The sequence below is a fragment of the Procambarus clarkii genome, chromosome 47, assembly GCF_040958095.1.
Source record: "Procambarus clarkii isolate CNS0578487 chromosome 47, FALCON_Pclarkii_2.0, whole genome shotgun sequence".
NCBI lineage: Eukaryota > Metazoa > Arthropoda > Malacostraca > Decapoda > Cambaridae > Procambarus > Procambarus clarkii.
This window is the reverse complement of record NC_091196.1, coordinates 22,301,059-22,325,389: the sequence shown is the minus strand read 5'-3', so window position 1 is coordinate 22,325,389 and position 24,331 is coordinate 22,301,059. Positions and strand designations below refer to the sequence as shown.

Below are 24,331 nucleotides of genomic sequence, written 5' to 3'. Positions count from 1 at the left end.
AGTCAGCTGTCACAGGCTGCTTCCTGGTGTGTGTGTGTGGTGTGGAAAAAAAATAGCTAGTGAACAGGTGATTGATAGTCGAGAGGCGGGCCGAAAGAGCAAAGCTCAACCCCCGCAAAACACAACTAGGTGAATATAGCCCGTGCTGCTTGAAACTTATCCCAGTAGCTGAATCTAAAGCGGCAGCAGCAGCAGCGGCAGCGGCAGCAGCAGCAGCGGCAGCGGCAGCTCTAGGAATGTGTGTCGTCTGAACTTGACTGGGTGGGTGGTGTGACTGTGGGAGATGAGGATCAACACTACTTCCTGACAGTGTGCACCAACGGTATGTGGGCGGTGTTGGAGAATTGGTTTTATGGTGTACTCTGCTAAATGTCTACGGTACTTTATCTAGAGGGAGCGGTTATTTACAAGGTTTTTAGGTATCGCGCTTCAGCTCTTGGGCTGTATGCGACTGTTCTCACTGTGTGTAGGACTTCTTTGTCACTTGGTGTAAGCGGAAGCCGAGGATTAGAATTGGAAGTTTTTTAGTTTAGCTTCGGCTTCGATTGCCTGCTTCCGTAATTAATTTGCTCACGTCCACTATTAATTAAATAAGTTCCATTAACGCCGTGAGTGTTGGTGAATATTTGTATGACCCGTTTGATTTACATATGAAATATTCATATGTATGAATATTTGTATGGTACACAGTACACTGGCGGGTGGTAGTGTACCAAGTGTGAGAGGGTAGCACCTCCCTCACCAGCTACCACCATCTTCACTCTACCACACCTCCATCTCTCTAACTTCACACACCGATAACCAGTTTACGTTTGGAAAATTGATGGCGTTTGCAGGTGTGTCACGCCATTTTAATATTGGTGCCAAGAACATCGACGTATTTTCACAGAAATAGAACTAAAAAATAACGCTAAAATTGAGTAATTTCCGAATAATTTGCCTTCTGAGAGCATCCTGTGCGTTGAATGTTCTCAAATTTAGCGAGTTAACGCGAAAGATAACATCGGGAAGAGGAGGAGGAGGAGGAAGAGGAGGAGGAAGAGGAGGAGGAAGAGGAGGAGGAAGAGGAAGAGTTAAGCTCAATATGTCAGACTTCCGTAGCACACATGACCAGGTGTGGACTCCTCTGACAGGCCAGTAATACTTGCACCGCTGACAATATTCGTCCCTGTCTGCCCCACTCCGCTACCCAGGCTTCTTTATCTGTGCATTCCATAGCGTCCTAGTAACTTATCAAATATACTAGTTATCCCTTTCAAATGTGTACCAAGGGATGTGTTACATCCCTTGTAAATGTGTACTCGATAAAATCGAGTCCAAGCGATGTTAAAAGCTCTGTACCTCAAGGTACAGTCCTTGCACCGCTACTGTTCCTTATTCTCATATCTGATATAGACAAAAATACACGCCACAGCTTCGTGTCGTCCTTGGCAGATGACACAAAAATCAGCATGAAAATTACCTCTGCTGAAGACATTGAAAAACTACAAGCAGATGTCAACAAAGTTTTTGATTGGGCAGCAGAAAATAACATGATGTTTAACAGTGATAAATTTCAGGTACTCAGGTACGGCAAAAATGAGGATCTGAAACATAATACAGGGTACAAAACACAATCGAATCTTCCCATAGTAGGAAAACAGCATGTCAAGGATTTGGGAATAATGATGTCCGACGATCTAACGTTTAGGGAGCATAACCAAGCAAATATCGCGTCAGCCAGAAAAATGATCGGATGGATTACGAGAACTTTCAAATCCAGGGATCCCATCACAATGGTTGTACTCTTCAAGTCACTTGTGCTGTCCCGTCTCGAGTACTGCTCAGTACTCACTTCCCCCTTCAGAGCAGGAGAGATTGCTGAAATAGAGGGAATACAGAGAACATATACGGCACGCATAGACGAGATAAAACACCTAAATTATTGGGATCGTCTCAAAGCTCTCCAAATGTACTCTCTAGAAAGGAGACGAGAGAGATACCAAATAATATACACCTGGAAAATACTGGAGGGTCAGGTCCCAAATCTACACAGTAAAATAACAACGTACTGGAGTGAACGATATGGAAGAAAATGCAAGATTGAACCTGTGAAGAGCAGAGGTGTCATAGGCACAATCAGAGAGCACTGTATAAACATCAGGGGTCCGCGGTTGTTCAACGTCCTCCCAGCAAGCATAAGAAATATTGCCGGAACAACCGTGGACATCTTCAAGAGAAAACTGGACGGTTTTCTAAGAGAAGTTCCGGATCAGCCGGGCTGTGGTGGGTACGTGGCCCTGCGGGCCGCTCCAAGCAACAGCCTGGTGGACCAAACTCTCACAAGTCGAGCCTGGCCTCGGGCCGGGCTTGGGGAGTAGAAGAACTCCCAGAACCCCATCAACCAGGTATCAACCAACCAGGTATCAACCAGGTACCATTTGTGTAGTTTTTCCTAGAGCTTTTGACGCGAATGAATTTTTTCGACGCCATTATAACGGAGAGGTGAGGTTGGATACCAAGATAGTTTTGCTCTCAAGCGGAAGTTTGAAACTGGTCTATAAATGTCAAGATGTTTATTGTGAGTGGCGGAGTATTGGAGGGGGGGAGGGGGATCAAAGGTCACAGGTCATACGCGCTCTCATGGACCTTCCGTCAAGCTTTGTTTCTGGTTGTTATTAATTAATTAGTTATTACTGTAAATACTGTATTCAACAGAATGCGCCTACAAACACGAGACAGATATAGTTGTAGGCACAAGGGTTCCACATTGATTGATGATTGATGTAGATTAAGCCACCCAAAAGGTGGCACGGGCATGAATAGCCCATAAGTGGTGGCCCTTTGGAGCCATTACCAGTATCAATAGCTGATACTGGAGATCTGTGGAGGTGCGACTGCACCCTGCGGAGAGGTCGTGACCTCTGAATCGTGGGGTTCCACATCAAATGAAGCCGCTACTACGCTCTTTCGGGTAAACTTAGAATAAGTCGGATACGAACTATTTACAGGTATAAAGGTGTAAACACTTGATGTTAAATGAGAAGCAAGCTAACATACGCAAGACGTTACACAAATATGACAAATGGTATACAATATGGAGGTGATGCTTAATGACAGACTACTACTACATTATGGTATCTGTAGTAACAGTACACAAGTAGTTTCAATATATGAAAGTGAATTATAGTAGTCACTTTAATATAACTCAACAGTAAATTACTGAAGTTGAAAGGTTTAATGGGTTTGTGTATCAGACCTTAACACAATTCCAGACGACCCTGAAAAAAAAATAATAAAACTAGGATCTGCATTATTTTTGGGGGGGGGGGCGGGGGCAGCCCGCACTCCCGAGCGTTCCCAGCCTCGCTAAACAGTTGTGCTGAATTTTCCGATCCTAACCTACCCGATGACACACGAACAGAAAACGGGATATCGTGAATTTTTTTGCTTAGGGAAATTATAGGTTGAAATGCGATGTACCATTCAGGAGAATTGGTAGTTTCATGATGGTACCTAATCAGGAGCATAACCTGGACAAGTTGTAGGCTCGTTCAGGCGGCGGCTGAACCCAGACTCTCATACAAATTATAACGTACTGCGTACTCGAAATTTGTATATCAGATATAGTGTAATGTTACATAATGTGTTTAATAGTTAAACTCAACTTAGGTTAAGCGCTCAAGTCATGTTGGCAATTATTATTATTTGCAGTAAGTGGATGAAGCATTTACTGAGGGTTGTGTGAGGACGGCTGCAGGTTTCAAGCGAGCACACAAGAATCGAGGAAACTGCAGAAGGCTTTAGATCCCCCACAAATAACACCCCACCTAAGCGAACCATACGGCCAATGATCCTGGGGGGATTATGTTTGGAGAAAGTAGAGCAAAAGTCATTCACAGGTCAAAGCTAAATTTTCTGCTCCGAAGAACGTGGCCGCCAGTCTATTGCTGCGGCACCCCCTTCCCCCCTCCCTGCATGTCTGTCGCCTGTTGTTGTTGTTTTAAGATTCGCTATTTGGAACAAAAAGTTCCAAGTAGCACGGGCTATGGTGAGCCCGTTGTGGATTTACCTGGCACAGGAGCGGGGCTGTAACTTGGTCTGCCACCTCTACAAAGTCTTTATAAGGCTCTCCCCCACCTTTCCGTACGTAGGTGGTGGTGGTTAACCGAAATATTTAATTTCTGTGGTCCACAACCCCCAAAGGACCAGTGCACCCAAAACCCAGGTACACCTCACCTCACCCCACCTTACCCTGAAGCCTCGCAGCTTAATTTTCTAACATTCATGCAATAAATTAATAAATTAATGCGTCTTCAGACGTCCATTCTATCCAGCGGTCGACCCCAAAGACGCATTCCTCAATTTTAACATTCTGTTCATTCAAAACGGAACTTTTCTCAAATATAAATCAATATTATTATATATTAGCATATTTAGGCACTGGAACCTTAGGTGTTTATGTTCTGTTGATGATTTGTAGTACTGGACGGATTGACCACGCATTGCTAATAATTCCCAAAGAATGAAACCACCTAACCTATCTAGGCCTAACTGTACACAGATTCATGTTCATTAATATAAATTTGTTCGAGGAAAACATTATTACTCGGTGTTAAAATTGTAGAATGCATGTTCGGTTAGGGTTACAACTTAGACGATCATTGCGTGCGAACGGTTCGAGCCCCCCAAGCGCCGCAACCATCACTATATTGCGTTCAGTCTAACAGCTACGTTCAGTGTATGACATCACTAACGTCTGTACAATGGAGAGGACGAGTATCCCCACAACAGCAGTGCCGTTAATGGCGACGTAATGCTTCTGGCAATCACCCGCAGTTCTCAATGCTAATGAGGTAACATCAGTGTTGTAATACTCGACTGAAGAATCCGGTGTGTTTAGTTAATCTGTGTGTGGAGCTCCGGTTTAGGCGGGGCTTTTTGTGTATTTACTATTTGTGCCTGCAGAATCGAGCTATTAGCTCTTGGACCCCGTCTTTTTAACCAAAATAAACACACACACGCACGCGACATTTTACATGAATGTAAAAACTCTTGTATATAAAAGAAAAAAAGTGACCTTGCACTGTAATTTTCAGTGTAGAGGTTATTCGTTGTCCTTCAGGGATGTTTAGAGAGGTTAAATGAAAGTTCTAAGTAGGGTAGTTCGTTTGTATTTAGCATTGGTCTGGAAGGCAACCAACCCATACTGTTAGCATTAAATTAGCACAATGCGGTTACCCCTCTCTCCCTCTATTTAGCAGTTTCCTGCATTAGATGGTGTCATTTGTTACTAGTCATAGGGAATTTTTTTTAACCTACTGACTCGTTTAGAGCTTTTCAGAGGTAAAGACTTTAATAACTACACCTCTTGCCGCTCCCGCAGTGATGTCAGAGATGAATATTTCTCTGGTCATCTGTGCTTGGAAGTTCAGTCCTGAACATTTGTATTACTTTTGTTTCCTATTTACCAGACGAATAATTTCAGAATACCGACAAAACATGATTCAAAATTAAGCTTCTCGTGAAATTCCTTAACACTGGACTTAATTGAAGTGAATTATTTGAGACTTGATGAATCGTTGAAAGAGGAGGCCCTTGTGGTGTCGGGCACAGGAGGTAACCTGCCAGTAGTGCAGGCACCGTGTATGGTGTAGTAGTGAGTGGGCGTGTATTGTGAAGATGGTGTTGACGGGCTTCACCACCACTGTGGAGAGTGCTCGGGCGGTGGAGCGAGCCCGCCAGGCCTACCAGAGGATGATGAGGGCTGAGATGACCAGAGGTAAGGACCTCCACACAGGTGCAACGTACCCTTATAAGTGGTCCCCCATGGGTTTAGAATTAGTATTAGTTACGTAGCCCACAGTGCACTTGGTTTTGAGTAGAGCTACGCCTTCATTGCCAGAAATTTACTTGGGAAATGTATTTAGAGGCAATGGAAAAATGGTTGAATTGGTGGGTGCTTATATATTTATTTTACCAGAAATTAGGACACTTATCACAGGAAGACACTTAGCACTTATCATGGTAAGTGTCACCTTTCATAGATGACGTATAAGATTTGAGTAATGTGATGTGAAAATCAAGGCAAGGCTGTTGCATTTAATAAAGGCAAGTATAATCAGAGAAGCCAAGGTAGAGAGTCGAGGAGGACTGAAATAACTATAAGAAAATAGTTGGCCAATGACAACAAAATCAATGAGACGGAACACTACCGAGACCTCCAAAGAGGGAAGGAAGTATGGAACATTTGTAAAAGTTTCTGGGGAAGATGGTTGTAGCACAAAGTTACAGTGCGCAGATGAGCACAGCTTATTGGTTAATATTGGTTGATTTGTTAAAACATTATTCTTAAATATATATATATATATATATATATATATATATATATATATATATATATATATATATATATATATATATATATATAATTTTATTATTAATAATAATAATTTATGTATTTGTATTTGCGTTGAGGGGAACTATATATACTCATGGCTGTCGTGTGTTTTGTGAGTTTAATCTGATAAAAGTATTTAGGTTTAAGGGTGAACTTTTTTTTTTTTTAATCTAGTTTTTATAAAGTTGGATACCATAAATTCCCAGGCTCTTGCACAACAGTTAAAGGTTGAGTCGGAAAATGTGTGTAAATTAATAACTGAACAAATTGATCACAAGATAAGATCAAGAGTTAATAATAATGGTGGTATTTAGTTGTGACCGCCTGGCTAATATCTCCATTTCTTAAATTTCTTTGAGAACGCGTTGCACCACGAATATACGAGTGAAATGCGGTATTTTACATGCTTAGTGGATGCGTTTGGCTTTCGCTTGCACAGTTTAAAAAGGTTAAAATGTGGGGTTTTGAACTGTATAAGAACTGGTATTAAACCTGTCCGGTGTAACTTAGAAGTGTCATTTCCCCCCCTCCCCTCTCCCCGACATATTTGATTTATTGAAATGGATGACCGAGTACGGTCTTATATACCTTATCAAGACGACCTGGTCACGGGAAGACTATCTCTGAGGCCGCCTATCGGAATTAGTGTGTAATATTGGCCTTACAATAGTAATCTCGTCTGGTTGTGTGGTCTATGGAATACAGTTTTGAACAATTATTTTTGATACGGTAAGACTAGTTAACCATTGCCATTTGTTAGCCATTGATCTTACCAGGACTAGTTCAACTTAACGCAATGCTTGCATTTGTTCATTTATTATAACTTAGCTAAGTGAATTCTGGGGTTCATTTCCTGAACCCAATATGTGCCTCTGAAACCCTTTCCACTAAACGAACTTCATTTACTGTTATATACCTCATACTCATCCTAGGAGAGTTAGAAGTAAAGGTTGCAGAGGGCGCACATATTGGATAGGACTGAACCCAAAAATTTATTTAGCAAAGCAAGTTACACTCTTAATATATTAGTGACGCAGTTTAATGTGTATATCGATAGTATGGGGTTCCCGGTTGAATGCACAGTGCTGCATTCTTGCGGGTCTAAATATCAACCCGTCTTGAGGGTTAAGGTACCCTTTCCGTAATTACTTCAAAACCACTACGTATTTAGTGCTATTATGCACTCCCTATGCATGGTTAGGTTAAGATTGTTAAGTTTTGTTTGGTTTTAACTAATTATGTGAAATATGAAATTCAAAACCTGTTTGAGTATTCCCCACAAATTTGAGATTAAAGAAAACATACACTTCACTGTGAAAATGAGTTTACCATATACTTTTAATAATTTAAACCCTGGATTTATACTATAATACAGTTACGGTATATATTGAGAATATTCTCTGTTTAAGACAGGTTCATTTCCCCATTTACCAGGTAAGTAGACTATTAATGGAACCATAATATAATTAAAGAGAATTACAAACCTTTAGATCACTATTCGATTGGTCTCTCGGTCTAATAACTTTATCTGATCTTTATCTATAACTCTTAATGGGCTCGTAAATATACACATGTATATAGAGTACTGTACTGAGAATTTGTTCCGCGAATGATGTGTTGCATATAGGCTTAATTTTAGCTTTATTAAGTGCATGTATGTTTCATTGAGGTGAGCTTGATTGCCATCACCTGCTGCTGTCTTTAGTTGGTAAGGTTTAGGTTTGAAGATAGGTTGGTGTTCTTTCGGGTGTAACTTGCACAGCAAATATCTTCACCATTTGTGGCAATCTTGTATATTGCCATTTCAAAAAGTTGCTTAGATATTATACATTTACACAACATAATATAGGCCATTTGTGTGGAAAAAAAAAAAAAAACTTTCACCAAAAGAAGTTTGTATTGCCAAAAGTTTGGAGCAGATTTACCCATTTTTGCTACTTTGTTTTTATACTGTGCTTTAAAATTACAGCACTGGTTTTTATTACATTAGTGGGATTGCACACTAACAAACTTTTACACACTTTGCCAACTTTAGTATTGCTGCACCTATAGTGTGACTGGATGGAATGTACAAAATATGTACCATTTCCTTCCCCTTCCCTCAAAAGTCAGTTTTGTATTAATACTTTGTACTAAAATGCATAATGGAAACTGATGAAACCTAACCATCAGTCGAATGTAACCTGACAAAGATCTCGTATATGCAATGTTAAACTTAATTTCATTTACTGTATGTATACAAAACTAGGCATGGAATAGAATAGGTTGAGCATTTCCTTTTTGTGGGCCCTCTACAAAATATATAGTACAAAACTTGTGCTATCTTAAAGTGCACAGTCCATATTTTCAGTTGTAATTTCCAGTTGCTATAGGTACTATAATTTTTGGAGGATAGATTTAAACATTTTTAGGTAATATACAACCAATTTCTGTCCTTATTTTCACATTATTAATTTTCATCTTGGAATATCTCAATTTCATTGTATGGTATATTTGGTAATTAAAAAAAAAAAAAATAAAAGCGATAATGCCATTGTGTATTGTAAGAGTAATTTGATAATTTTAGATACCAATGTGAAAGGATGATGTACTGGATATGAAGCTATGGATATTAATTCGATAAATTTAGATTCGGTAAAGACTTGGATAATTACCAACGTGGAAATAGGTAGTCTGATTTGTGTAGCAAATTACTGGGAACATACATATTATTTTATGTTTGTTGATTGTTTCAGGTATATGTTAGGCATGTATAAGAATGACTTTGGATATACTGTGTATAAATAGTAGCTGCCTTGTATGATCCAACTGGCCTTCTGGAGTTAACATTATTTCTTATGTTATTTTCCTATGATTTTGTGTAATGGATTGAACTTTGCGTTTCAGCTGACAGCGAGGTACGTGGTGAGGCACGGGGTCCACGGTCAGAGAGGTCTAGCGTCAGCCACAATGACGATATCTCGTCCACCAGTAGTGAGAAGTACGAGAGAGATGTGGCCATCCTTAATTCCTGTTTTGATGACATCGAACGATTCATTGGCCGCCTCCAGCACACTGCAGCTGCAACGAAGGAACTTGAACGTCGCCGCAGGTACTGTATGCTGAAATTTTTTCTATATACAGTATATATGTATTTTTTTTTACTAGATTGCATAACAGTAACTTGGCAAATTAGTGAGTAATGTTCTTGGGAAAATAAATCCTGTAAAAATCTTTAATAAAAATTGTTACGATCTTTATTTTAAGAACGTCAAGTCATTCATACTGTATGACAAGCATTCAGCTAGCAGTCATTTAACAAAGCTCTTGATATCTAGCCCAGAAAGATTGCTTTGCTTTGATTTATTAATACTGTATTGCTTTATGGAGCTGTATACTATAAATATTTGACCTAATTGTTTGAATGCAAGGAGTTTGCAGTTTGATGGATGTATTAGTTTCGTAATATCAGTGTCTTGTACAGGGGTACCTCGGTTTAAGAGTTTAATCCGTTCCTGGAGACGGCTCGTATTCCGAAAACTCGTATTCCGAAGCTAATTTCCCCATAAGAAATAATGGAAAATGAATTAATCCGTTCCTGACTACCCCACAAACCCCACTTCAAACTAAATTTTTATACCTAATTCATCTAAATAAACCTACAAAACTGTGTTCAAGTTATTACTTACCTTGCTGTTGAATGCTGTAGGCGTATGGAAGATGGTGAGGAGGGGGGGGGGGGAGGAGAGGAGGAGTTACTGTTTGGAAGGGGAGTCCCCTTTCATTATCACATCAGGTAGTGAAGACTTCTCTGATATGCACACTCTGGCACATTTTGCCTGCATACCAGTAGGACTTGCTTGTCTTACTAAGAATTTATCTAAAGACACTTTTTCCCTACATTTTAACACTTGTCTGTAGTAAGACATCACATTATCATTTAAAAGGTCAATGCAACGGCCTGCTACAGCTTTATCTGGGTGAGTTTTTTCAACAAAACTTTGCAGTTCCTCCCATACTTCACACATTTTCTTAATCAAGAAGGGACATCCTCTACTGCCTCTACTCACAGCTATTTTCTTAGGTTGAACCTTACCAATGGCTTTCTTGAGACCTATGGCGAGATATATAATGACAACTTTTATGCTCAAAAGGCCAAAAAAACGACAAACTGTAAATCCTTGTGAAGAATTCAGGTGGGATAGTCACTGGGCACGAGACATTGGTAAACTGAGGCGCGATCGCCGTGCCACCACGTGCTAGTCAGCCTGTACACGTATCTACAAACTCGCGTTCAGAGGTAACCCTCGCCTTCCGAGACACATTTTCCGAGGAAATCCTGCTCGTATTCTGAAAAACTCGTATACAGGGACACTCGTATTCCGAGGTACCACTGTAGTTTGGGCCTACTCGGAGTGAATGCAAGTAATTATTAGTCCTGTATATTGAGTAATTCTTAGAAAATAGAGTAATTATTAGTTTAATACAAGAGTATATATATAATATATATATACTGTATATATAATATAAATATACACTTGTATTACTGTTGCATGTGTGTTATTCATTAATTAGGAATAATCGATAATATTTATTTAACATTTGTATGCATTATTATTACGTGTTGTATACAGGATATGGATTGCCATTTTGATTTTACTGTAATATCCTATGTTTTTGTAGGTCTCGCAAATCAAAGAAGAAAGACATTGGTGATGGGTTGTTGTCAATGCGTGCCAAGCCACCTCCAGAACGGGAATTTGTAGATATCTTCCAGAAGTTCAAGCTTTCCTTTAACCTCTTGGTAGGTGTTCTTGCAGTTCAGATTTATAAAACTACAGTATATTTAATATGGTTCAGTATTACAGTACTGTACTGTATGTACTTCATTTTTGTGTAAAGGTCTTCGTAGTATAGTTGGGTTCATTCTCAACTGTCAGAAATCCCAGGTTAAAGTCCCAGGCAGGACAGAAATAGTTGAACACATTTTCTATCGCCAAATACTGTACCTCTGTTCACTTATCAGTAAATAAGGGGGGGGAGGCTTTAACAAGGTGCTGGTTTCCTGTTCTTGTTGAGGCCACTAGTATGTTAGTGGCCCTCTGGTAAATTCAGGTAATAGCCTAAAGTGCAATGGTGATAAAACATGTCTGCTATTGTTCTTGTACATGATGTTCTCAGTAAAAAATTTAAGAAAATTAATTAATGGAAACATTCTACGTTATTCAATTTCAATTATTGTTTATCTTATTTAAAATATTTTCATCTAATTTAGACTTAATTTGCTCCTCTTCCTAGGCAAAGCTGAAGGCTCATATCCACGACCCAAATGCTCCAGAATTAGTACACTTTCTCTTCACACCTTTGGCAATCATTGTGGATGCCTCTCGGGATTCTAATTATGGTTCAAACCTACCAAGTAAGGTGAGAAATAACATTTTTATTGTCTAATTAATACTGCTATTGTTGCAAATGCTAACTACAGTGTAGATATTATTTAAAGTTTCTAGTAATAAAGTAGTTATGGGTTTGAAATAGATATAATTAATTTTAGTCATGTAATTTAAAATAATGTAGTTATCTACAAAAGAATTAAAATAAAAGTACTTTACCCTGTATGTACTGAATTTTGCCATTATGAAGAAAGGTTGTTGAATACCCTTGAAATTTAGATAAAACAAAAAAGTAGTACAAGCCATTATGACTGAATACTGTAGTACAGTAATGGAGTGTGATTACTGTAGTGTAACAGTATTACTCATTAGCTGATAATATAATGGAGGTATTTCATATGAAGTGACATTACAATGGGAATGGATAAGAATTTGAGGGTGAAGGATGATATAACATTTGAAATATGAAATGGTGTATGATATACTGGTTGAATTACAAGTACATCAATTGTCAAGATGACTGGTGAAATTTTATTGATGTAATTCTCTAGTAGGATGAAATTTGAAAAGTTGTAGTTTTCAAAGAGTAGCAGTTCTAGTGTTATGTAGTTCAGTTTTCAAGCATTTTGAGTTGCAAAAATGTGTGTGGGTATTTGTATTGCTTGCTCACTATTGATAGAATTATTAAATTTGCCAGGAGTAAACAAGTACACATTATGCATTACTCAAACACTTGCAGTGTGGGAGTGACGGACAATACTTGCCTTGGGAAGAAAGTTGTGATTGTTAGTACAGTATTGTCAATGGAAAACTGTACTTGCCTAGTTGTTCTTGAGGGAGTTGAGCTTTGATAATTTGGTCCCGACTCTCAACTGTGAATCCAGCGATGTACAGATTCCTGAAGAAAGTGCAAGAAATTTGGAAGAAACTTGCATGCAGGAGTATCAGTCATATTATTCAACATTTTAAATTGTAAGTCTACAGGTGACAATAAGGAGCCAAGCCTTAAGGAAAACTGGAGAAAAACTATTACTGTGTTGATTATCCATATGAATTAATTTTTTTTTTTTTAATTTTACAGTACAAGTATATCCCTTCCCTTGATCTTCCCTTGTATATATCCTTATATAGTCGTAATGGCTTGGCGCTTATTCCCTGATCATTCCCTCCCTCCCTTTCCCTTGCCCTTCTAACCCATGCTTTGGCAGACTGCTTATCCTATTGCTACAGTGTATCCAATATCACGGCAGTTTTATTATGCCTAAGCCACCAGCAGTATAATACACTGATCACTAGTGTTTTCTTGCTCATAGCATTTCTTGACTGTCAATAATAAGGATGGCTTATTTAGATCTTGTTTTCTGTAAACTGGTCAGCAAAATGCATATCTTCATTTGGCTGGCTATTATTGAGACACGTGTGTGATCTTCTCTTACTATTTGTCACTAGGTGGCTAAAGCAGTTAACGTGTTCTCTTGTGTAGTGAGGTACACCTAACCACCTTCAAATTTTTCGAACCATATTTTGAAAAATATTAGTTTTATATTTGACCTAAAGTTTTGCCAATCAGGGGAGTTATGTTATAAAAGGTGACATTCAAATATGTAAGTAGTCAATGACTGTACTATATTTACTTTTGAAGCACTGTTTATCATAGGAAAGAATTTGATAATGTATTATGTATTGAAACTTGGTGGGTTTGGAAATATCCAGTCTGCATTTTTAAACTTCAGTTGTTTACAAGTGCTCAGTATGAGATCTTACTGTTTTTGTGTTTAATAACTTGCTAGTTCCTGTGCTGGAACTTGAGGAAAAAAACAATAATAATTTTGTCAACTCTGCAAAATCAAAGGAAAGGAGTAATTTGAATAAATTTGTACAAATGCACATACTGCATTGGCAAATAGATGCCATCTTTATTGGAAGTGGCGAGATGGTGTACTAGGGAATTTAAGGTTAAATGAAGAACTGTTGGCTAATAAAATACTGTAATGTGTAGTCAAAACTAAATGCTGTAGTTACTGTATTACCAAATTGACAAGGTCAACAATAATAATGGAATAATGGTAAAATCCCAGTAATAAATAGAAGATAGCAATTGAAAAGTATGAATTAACTAGTCTGGGTTGGAATGAATAATATCACAGTAATGTTAGATAAGCATGTAAAACCTTGTGAATATTTGGCAGTATGTACAGTAATACACAAGAGAAGTAGACCAAGACAATGAGTGACCTTAGTCCAAGTGCCAAGAAAAACTTTTCCCTCAAGTCATGTAATGTCCGATCATGTCAACTGACCTACACAATAGGCCCCTGAACCTGGTAAATACTGCCAGCAGTTGGCAGCAAATTCAAATGTCACTGCAAGTAGTGACATTTGTGCTTCCTAACACACCCGTACTCTCACATGATGCCTATACAGTGTCTGCCATTTTTTTTTAATTATGATATGTACATGGTTATATTTTACTGTAACATGTATTCAATAAATATATCTTTAATCATTTTGAAGTACACTATTTAAAAGCTTAGAAAAACTTTTCTTTTGTATGTAAATGTTTTCTTGTTGATCATGACTACCATATTGTCCTATAAAAATTGACGACACTTAGGAAAAGTTCATATTTTTGCCCAGTTAGAATTCTAAACAATAACACAAAGAAAATGACACATCAGTGCAGGAAAATAAAATTGGCAAAATTAATTTTGTGTAGTAATTTGCAATTAAAATGCATAACATTCCTTGGAACACTTATGGTTGCATTTATAATTATTTTTTAACATGCCTTAGTTTTAGGTTGTATACAATGGGGTTAAGGGGACTGTACATAGTAAAAGTGGGGTTCTGTTGTACGAGACATAACATATGTGGGAAATTTATTGATGATTCTGCTCGTAAATAGACTGTAAAAGTCTTAGGGTTGCTTTATGCTACAAGAATATTTTTTTAAAATTAATTTATGTAGTCCAGTAGTTAGTGGAATATTTTGGTCTTAGCTCAAGGAATCTGTAGATCATGCACCCTGCACAAATGATTATAACACGTGGGACAAACATTTAAACAGACATCGGCAATACTGCCAAATGAATTCGGACCAGAATCTGCTGCATGTAGGGCTTTTTTTTTTTCTCTCTTCCTTCTTCTCTCTCTACCCCCCCCCCCCTTTTTTTATACTAATGGAAATGTTTGTTAGCTTTCCCTTTAGTCAAGTTTCTACTAATTAAAATTACTTATTTTTTGAGAAAACCAATTGGTGCACTGTGTAAAAGTGATAACATCAGTCACAAATCTTCTTTGTTTTAGGTGTTATCACCACTGCTAACTGCAGATGCCATGGACCTGCTGACAAATTGTTTGACTTCACGGGAAACGGAGCTATGGCACAGCCTTGGTGATACCTGGTGCATTCCACGGAACATGTGGAAATACAATGTTCCTCCTTACCAGCCAGGTATGATTCTAATTACATGTTCAAATTCTTATAGCTATACATGAAATGGTGATAGTAGCAAATTTAAAAATTAAGATACACAAGAGGCAAGAGCTATAAAATTGTAGATACTGCATAAATTTTCAAACTTAGAACTACAGAAAAGTCTTAAGTATTAAAACAGTGGTGTAATTTTGCTATGCGATGATTGTGAAAAGACGGAATATACTTTTAGAGCCAAGAAACTGTTGAGCATGCTGTAAGTTTTTTTTTTTTTACAAACTGCAAATGTGTAGGTTTTGCAATATTAATCCACAATTGCATCAAAATCTTGTTGATAATTCTGTAAGTATTTTTCTTGCTAAGGTTTAGAGAAAATAATGCAAGGGGGAACAGTTTAAATGGAGTGAGAAGTAATTAAATCATGGAACTAAGGTTTACTGCAAATAAAGTAGAGCTTTGGAATTTTAAATGTGGAGAATGTGTTACAATTGAATTTTTAAATATTATTTTGACTTGGTTGCCCAATACAATGTTTGTACCTCTTTGGCTCTTCTCATATTACTGATTGCTGCTGTAATTACCCATGTGTGTGTGTATACCCAGGGTAATGCCTATTTTTAAATGTGGTATCAATTTGTATCATCATTCAAATAAATATCTTTAAAGGTATTTGTGAGATACTTGTCAAACACTTGCCTTTTTTAATAAAAAGGTAAATAGGTGCTTTTGGAAATTTGTGTATACCATATTTTGCTTTGTTTCAAAAACACAGGTAAAATGTGTTTTGTACATGTTTTCAAGGGAATTCTTTTATTAATTATGTAATTCTTAAACATTGCAGTGTTCTCAAATGGGTGGGCACCAGAGTTACTGGAAGATTCACGTGACCGCTCCAGTGTTTTGGCGTCTGAGGTTGCCTCCGAAGCTAAGCGGACTAGAGCAGAGGAGATAAGGAATGCTCAACGTGAAGTAAGTTAAAATAATACTTTGATATATCAAAATAAATAAATAAATAAATAAATTAAATATGGTATGTATGTATGTATATATGTATATGTGTATATGTGTATGTGTGTGTATATATAAAATAATATAATATAAAATCTCTCTATCTGCATGTGTATCTACATTCATACAGGCTATACTTGAATTATCAAATGGATATTAAAGAATGTGTTGAATATTTTTTTGATAGGAACATTTTGGTTATGTAAGCTAAGACAAATTAGAATTTGTGTTTTTAGTTTAAGCAGGTCTATCATTTTTTGCTCAAATAATAGTTTAAATATGTGGTGTGGCTTGATGTGTAATACAGTTACTAGACCATATTTAAGCAAGTAAATTTGACTGGGGCAATTTGCCTAAATATGCTTCAGCTGTTGGCCTCCAACTGGAAAATACCTAGATATTTTTAAACAAGATCTGGTCTATCCAACACAGTCACAATTTGACACACATCTAATGAGGTGAGTTTAGCCATCTAATTATATTATGGACCTTAGCCACAAAATAAGCGATAAAATATGCAATAAACATGTCTTCAGTGTTGAACAATGCCTAGCATGAGAAAACATCACCACCTAGATACTTGAGCATTCAGTGGTGCATATGTGCATCTTGCAAGATAAGAAATGCACTAAAATGTGCTTGAATTTTTTTTTGTATCTATACTGTAGTTGAGTTAATTGAAATTTAAGTTAAATATATAGTTCTGTATGTTAAAACCAGTCGGTGTGTGGCTCTAGAGGAATTTTATAGTTAAAACCAAGAAATTTCACATTAATTATGTGAACTTTTGTTTACAAATTTGTTTAATCCTTCTGCTGCAGCACTTACTTGGGAACTACTTGTATGCAGCTTTGACACAAATTGACATAATTTGATTTTATAAAATTAGAGAATTTTTGCCGGTTTAAGAAAATAAAGCAAACCAGATTCCAGGCACCATAGTTTTGCTGTGGTAGGTCCTGAAAAGTGCACTTGACTCTAGAGCTCAACACACAAAATTGAGACCTGATGATTAAACTCGTAACTGAAGTGTTTGAAGATTATCTACAGCATCGCCCATGTCTTGACACTCGAGGACCTGTTCATGTGAATACTGCAAACCCCGATAGTACTCTTGAGCAGGCCTCACAGTGGAAGGGTTAAATAATGATTTGTGTATCTTTGTTTGCAAGCAACTTTTAGTAAAGTTCATCGATAACACACGGTAACTTTTAACATTTTTACATTTGTGGAGATGGACTTCATATTCTCCTCACTGGAAGTGTGTAATGACAATATAAGGATGATAATGCTGATGTAAAAGCTTGGTAATCATATTCCGGTAACCTGAATCTCCGAATAAGTCAAGTGACTTCACATTAGTGCTTGACTTTTCATCTCGAATAGCAGTTTGGGTTATTGTGATAAATTTGAATTTGTTCATTTGTGGACATTCCCAGTAGGAAAGTACTAAATCATTTGGCTGACTAGAATGAAGAATTCATGGGGGAAGGGGCACACAGTTCAAATTACCGAACGTAGAGAGTATATAGTTTAATTCGGATGGCTGAATAGTGTGTGAAAGATTTAGCATGTGTAGTAATACAGGTTGATATTTAATAAGTTATTTATTTTGTATTCCAAACTTGCAAGGAGAAGGATTGTGCTAAAGTAAGCTACTTCAGAATTTTATTTTATGAAGATATTCAGAAAGTTCTTATTATGCAGTCATGTAGATACTTCATTATCTTGCAAATTTCCCTGTTTGGATTAAAAAGTTAAATTGATACAGCTAGTATTGATCATATTGTGTTTTTGAACACTTAAATTCCCACTGTAAGAAAGATGGATATAAACTTAGACCCTGTTTCCTCATTATGAGGGGGAAGGGAAAGCTTTTGTAGTTTTGCACCGCATTTATGATTACTTTAAGGACCTCACTGTGTTAGCTTGAAACATTTGTTACTTAAAAAGTACACAATTATTATCTTATTTTATTATTACCCTGTAGCAGTTTCATAATAAAATAGTGCTGGATTGCTTATTACCAACCCAACCACCTCTTGCATCACTACCGCCCACGAGATGGGTATGGGGTGCATAATAAATGAGCTAAACTAACTCTTGCAACACCCCACCATGAAATGCCCTGCCACCTCTTCCCACCCACCCATCATTGGCCCTAAAACTCGTCCTCTCAAATAGTGCAGTGCATTTTGATGTCCAAGTCTCTTAAAGCAAATAAAAAAAAAAAAAAAAAAAAATCATAGTGGCTCGCAAAATTGATGTCCCATTTTCTATTCATTGGTCCTCGGTTAGATTCAAGCAATTTAGTACATCATTTTAGTGATGTGATTGCTCAAGAGAATGGGTTAGGTTCTAAACACCACCACCTGACAAATTGAAGCTGACCATTTACATACACACCATTGGCCTCCCTAATTTTCCCCAACATCCTCCCACAACCTCATTCCATTTACCTGTAGTATTTTTTTTTCCCCCCCCCGACATTTAAAATGTATAACATTCATTTAATACCAGATATATAAAATTAAGTAAAATTTGTCTTGCAGGCAGAAATGCGGCAAGGTCGTCTTCGCGGTGACGATTATGGCAGTGATTTCTATGATTCTGATCGGAGGGAGCCATCGCCAACTCCAGGTCGATACTATCCCAGAGATGAGAGGCAAGTTGATAAAATTTGGATGGTTATATTTTTTGTTTATAATTTTGTCAAACTTTTTTTATTCGTAATTGTTCTTGTTATACAGTACAGCTGGAAGGTTATGACCTGATGTTGTGCTTCCTTCCAGCTTTAAAAAGTAATCTTCGTCTGTTCAGTATTGCCCTCTACAAATTTGTATTCTGGGTATTATGTTACCTCGAATTTCCCTAATTTTCTAATTTGTATAAAGTTTTAAACCTGTACCATTTAACCTGTTTTCTCCATAAATGTGCAAATTGAGGTCTGCCTGTAATATGAATTGTATAATGAATGGAAGTGTTATTTTAGTATATATTTTAATGTCTATAGGTGATAAACATACTCCACACACTCATGTGCTGTCTACATGTACAGAACCTTGTTCCTAAATGCTAATGTTGATCTGAAACTTTTCCTTGATAGGTGTAATAGAACCCATGAGCAGCACCACACCAAAAATAAATCTCTGATATCCCCAGTCAGACTAAATCTGTGCAAACACTCCATGCAAATAAAGGGATCTCTTTATTCTCTAATCTCTGAAACTCTCTCCCTGATGAATTAAAAAATTGTCCAGCCTATCTCCTGTTCAAAATTAAAACCAAAAAGTACCTAATTTCATCCTCATAATTTCCTACCTTGTGCTTCAAACTCTCACTGTATCTTGTACTACCCACTTCCCCAATATTAGTACTCAAGATGCATATCATTATCAGTGTAAACACCTCTGTCAACTTATATTTATTTATTTATTTATTTATGCATATACAAGAATGTACATAAGGAATGTGAGGATACAAATATGGTAATTACAGTCTTGTAAAGCCACTAGCACGCGCAGCGTTTCGGGCAGAATATTGTAGTTATTCATATAAAAACCTTGCTACAATGTACCCTTTCAACTTACCTGATATGTTAGATTAAGGATCTGCCCAAAATGCTATGCATGTTATTGGCTTTGCATGAATGTAAAAAGTAAATCTTCCATAATACTGTACAACATTAATGATGGACTCTTGGGTGATACTGCCTCGCACCATGAAAGTATAAAATTGGGTAATGCCTATGCATGTTTATTTATGCAATGCAAGGTAAGGTAATTATCAGGAGAGAGCACTAAACCAGTGCAACTATATAGTACTTGGAAGAGATATGAGGATAAGGATTTGGAATAGGATGGAGGGAAGGAATGGTGACCAACTACTTGGACTATTGGAGATTGAACATCGACCTGCAAGAAGTGGGGCATGACTAGACGTAGAAATATTGAAGCTTTTGCATAATGTTTGTGAATGTCTAATGTTGTTGATGTTTAACTTGTACACTATTGTTCATTGTTTACATTACATTTACAGTGTACCTATATTTTTTACATTTCTCACTGCTGTGGAGATGGGTTGATGAGTTTTGTCTCCACCTAGGATACCTTTCCTTGCACACTAAAGATGTGCTCCTCAATACTGACACCTCCCCCAATGAACTAGCTTTTCCTTCTTATTCTTAGTATACAGATATGAGGAAAGGAGGTTATCAACCCACTGTCATACATTATTTGTCCAAAAGTGCTTCACACTCTTATCGTTAATCACAATCTTGGTTATTCTGCCTCCTACCTTTACAAATACGCATTACTATTGTTTACTCCCTACCTGTCTAGTATTAAATGCCTATGTTTTTCTCCTGTGTCAAGACTGGGCAAAATTGTCTTAAGAGTTTACCGTTTAAACTTCTTTGTCAATTATTCCAGTAAAGCTCTTCACAGAAATTCTAATTGCATGTACAGTATTTTACAGTTGTACACAAAGGACGTGTTGGAGGTAGCTACACTAGTATATGAAATTTTGCAACAATTTAATTCTCTCTCGAATTAGTCTTTAGCCCTGATGAAAATAATGGAAGATATTCATACTGAAACTATTCCTTCAGGAAAGGAGAGAACAGTAACCAGAAGCTGCAAAAAATCAGATATTTTAATTTTTTCTTTTCTTACTGATTTTTTCTTTCCATTTCTTACTGAAATGGCAAATATTTAAGAAAAATTTAGAAGGGTAACATTTAATGAAGCCTTTTTCAGACCACGATCCATGACTCCGCCATCAGAGTACCCACAAGCTGGCCGTAGTGACATATCGCAGGATTCTATGGATCAACCAACATTTGAAAAACATCAGCGACAGTGGCTTAATGAACTTAAGGCTCGCGGGGCAAAAATTGTGCAGGTGACATATCCACGCACTGCCAATAACGACAAAGAATTGACGGTCGTTCGTGGTGAATATCTAGAGGTAAGTTCAATGACATCTTGGAGGATAAATACGGCTTGTTAATCAGATATTGCTAAAAAGCAATATATTTTTAGAGATAGTGCAACTGAAAATGTTTTTGCAGGTAATGGATGACAGCCGAAAGTGGTGGAAGGCAGTGAATGCTCGAGGTCAAGTGGCTCATGTTCCACATACTATTGTTACTCCATATTCAGCTGACCAGGTAAGCTATGAACCTGTTGCAGTTCAAAAATACTTAGTCTTTGATACGTATATAAACAAATTATACAGTAAAACTATTAACTTGCAAAAATGTACAGTCTGCACTTGATTTTGTAAATTGGTTGATTACCAAAATCTCTACAATATTCTATACTATGTGATGTATTAATTGACAGCATAACTTGTCATTAAATTGTAATTACACATTAATCTGCATTCCAGGATGGTAAGGAAGATTACCGTGCTGATGTGCGGCGGAATGCACCTCCACCAGTCTGGAAGGAACGGCAAGGGAAGAAAGGTGAATTCAGATATTTTTAGTTCATTAGTGCAGCAGTCTTTGGCGTTATAACTACTGGTTCAAAATATCCTTTCTTGGAACTAATATTTAAAATTTATTATGTAAATATTAGCAGAGGTTAGGTATGTAAGTTGTAGGAAACGGTAAAATACTTTTATCGATGTAATTACCAAACATTCAATTGACCTTTTATAGTTTAAAATATAAAATCAATTCAAACAATATATTGTAGTGCTGGTGAAGGGGATATATGAACCAGTAGGATGACGTAAGTGATGGAGATACTTAGTGAAGGTTTCTCAGTGTGGGGGTGTGTTTCTGTTGAACTCTTGCACTGTGCACTCTCCCAATTGACACATGCTTCAGTACGTAGGCTATGCATTTTAGCTGCCTTCTTTGTGGATGTAAAGTTGTTTTTAATGATTTACTACCAAATATATTAGATCAGTAAAGAGAGCTGTTTGTAAGCATAATTGTTTTATATTATATATACTGTGTTAGTATCCTTATTGTATGTAAAGCTTTCTTGTGATTGAAATTTGGCACAATGGTGTCTTAACAAGCAATTGTTGGTTCTACTCTTAATTCCTTCACTTATACTTGAGTTAGTTATAGAATGATTTTTAACAGGAAAATTAAATTACATTTTGTCCAGCTGTATAGACCCCTTTTATGCAAGTTTCATAACTTGGTTTATCATCATCCTTGTATTAAAACTTGTAATGACTTCAAATTGTGTAGGTATTTTAGTTTGTGACTGCACAAGGAGTTTTGCCATTGTAATCAAAGATTTAGTTATTGGTAGAGTAAACCAATCAAATTATGTATAGATTGTGTTTGGTGGCATATGTGTTGATTGTTACGTCCATTATTCAATAATTGTCAGTTTTTCATTTTCATCATGTACATCATTTTGTAGTAATTGTAATCCAAGTAACTTTAATATTCACTAACACTTGTCATAGTTTTTCATAAATGTACAGAAACTAGTTTTGTTATCTTTGCATATACCAGTATGACTAATATTTAATTTCACGGAATGACAAAGCAATGACTAATGCCTCGTGATTTTAACCTTGGACATAAAATTTTAGTGCCCGAGTTAGGAAAGACCGTAATTGCTCAGATAGCACTTGTCTGCCCCTGCTTAGACTTATGACAAAATAATTTTCTTCTGGTTGTTCAGTCAGTTAAACTTTGCCTTTTGACTAGACCGACATATCTACATTTTGGTCATGTTCATGGATAGGATATTATCTTTGATATTTAAATATAAATTTACATTAGTGGATTTCAATACCGTGTTCTAAATACAGTACTGTACACAATTGCATCCTCTGCTGTTGTTAAATATTTACTTTGCAGTAATGAATATGGCCAAAATGTTTGTGTTTACTGTTGTATGTGTTGACTTGCTGACCTTTATTCCTTTGTTTTTCTTTCACTATTCTTTGAATGCTAATTACTTTGTATTGACTTTAATTTGCTGGTGATTCATTTGTGTGTGCATTATTAAGATTTAGAATGTATTGATTGTAAAGTAGTAAGTACATTGAAATGTGTTCTCAAGACTACTTAATAATGTGCATATGAAGCTTCTATATTTCTAGCTTTGTTACTTTAATGATGGTCTTCCTTACATCTAGTGGTGAGTGGAATGCTGTTGTAGATCAGGTAACGTACTTTTTTCTCAAGTGTGAAGGAAGGTGGTAATTACCCTGTGTTTTGTTCATTTTTTTTTACATTCACGAGTAACTTGTGATACTGCCTTGTGTGTACATGTGATGCTGCCTTGTGTGTACATGTGATGCTGCCTTGTGTGTACATGTGATGCTGCCTTGTGTGTACATATTTAGTAGACTCGGTTCTTGAATGTAAATATTTTTTTTTAAGTAAAGATAATTTAATAGTTAACGACATGGGTGTTGTTACCTTCGTTCATCGGACTGGTTAACCTGTGCGGGACAAGACAGTTGGTTCTTGCATGCATGGTGAAGGATTGTAGTGGACGGCTCTGTTGACTGTGACACAATGAGTTACTCACATGTAGGTGCTCTTATGTGCCGTACATTATTATTTATTTTTAATAAATATCTATTTTAGAGCAAAAGCTATTAGTCTTGCATAGTGTTCAAATTAAATAATTTGCTGCTGTATGTGGCTTCAGCGAACAAATGGTTATTATAAGTAACCTCTGTCTCCCATTTATTAAATTGGGAAGATGGTCATGTGGTGACTTAAAGACCTTATTTGACTTTTATTGTTCTTGGACTAGCTATCATCTTTAAAAATAATAAGCTTAAGTTTTGAACGTTTCTGACTAGCGAAAAATAAATACTGTACAAAGTTTGGACGAGACTGAACGAGACATAATTCATTAGTCACTTTTTTACGAGCATTCAAGAATTGTCACGAGAAACTAAATAGTTTATATATGTGACTAAATACACAGCTGCTTCCTCTCTACTGAAATCATTTAAAATAGTAACATTAACCAGAGTTAATGTTGAATCATACAAAAAAATATTTGTAAACAATCTCGTGTACATTTGTAACATAAGATTTCTTATTTTTCAGTAAAATAGTAAATGGTTGTGGCAAATGAACTTTTTCATATAGTGTGTAATATCAAAATAACACAAATAAACCACTGTGAAAATATAATA

The 24,331-nt window shown here is 36.7% G+C and overlaps 1 protein-coding gene across 6 annotated transcripts in view; it reads left to right on the top strand.

Moving 5' to 3' along the window:
* LOC123762902 (epidermal growth factor receptor kinase substrate 8) overlaps positions 1-24,331 on the top strand; it is a 137,047-nt gene that overhangs the window by 99,887 nt on the left and 12,829 nt on the right. For all 6 annotated transcript variants that reach the window (XM_045749665.2, XM_045749660.2, XM_069302096.1 and 3 more), the window contains 9 exons: positions 9,266-9,470; positions 11,042-11,162; positions 11,657-11,782; positions 15,058-15,205; positions 16,029-16,156; positions 18,748-18,860; positions 20,953-21,163; positions 21,267-21,365; positions 21,587-21,665. In XM_045749665.2, coding sequence (XP_045605621.1) covers positions 9,266-9,470; positions 11,042-11,162; positions 11,657-11,782; positions 15,058-15,205; positions 16,029-16,156; positions 18,748-18,860; positions 20,953-21,163; positions 21,267-21,365; positions 21,587-21,665 — 1,230 coding nt within the window. The remainder of the gene's footprint in view (positions 1-9,265; positions 9,471-11,041; positions 11,163-11,656; positions 11,783-15,057; positions 15,206-16,028; positions 16,157-18,747; positions 18,861-20,952; positions 21,164-21,266; positions 21,366-21,586; positions 21,666-24,331) is intronic.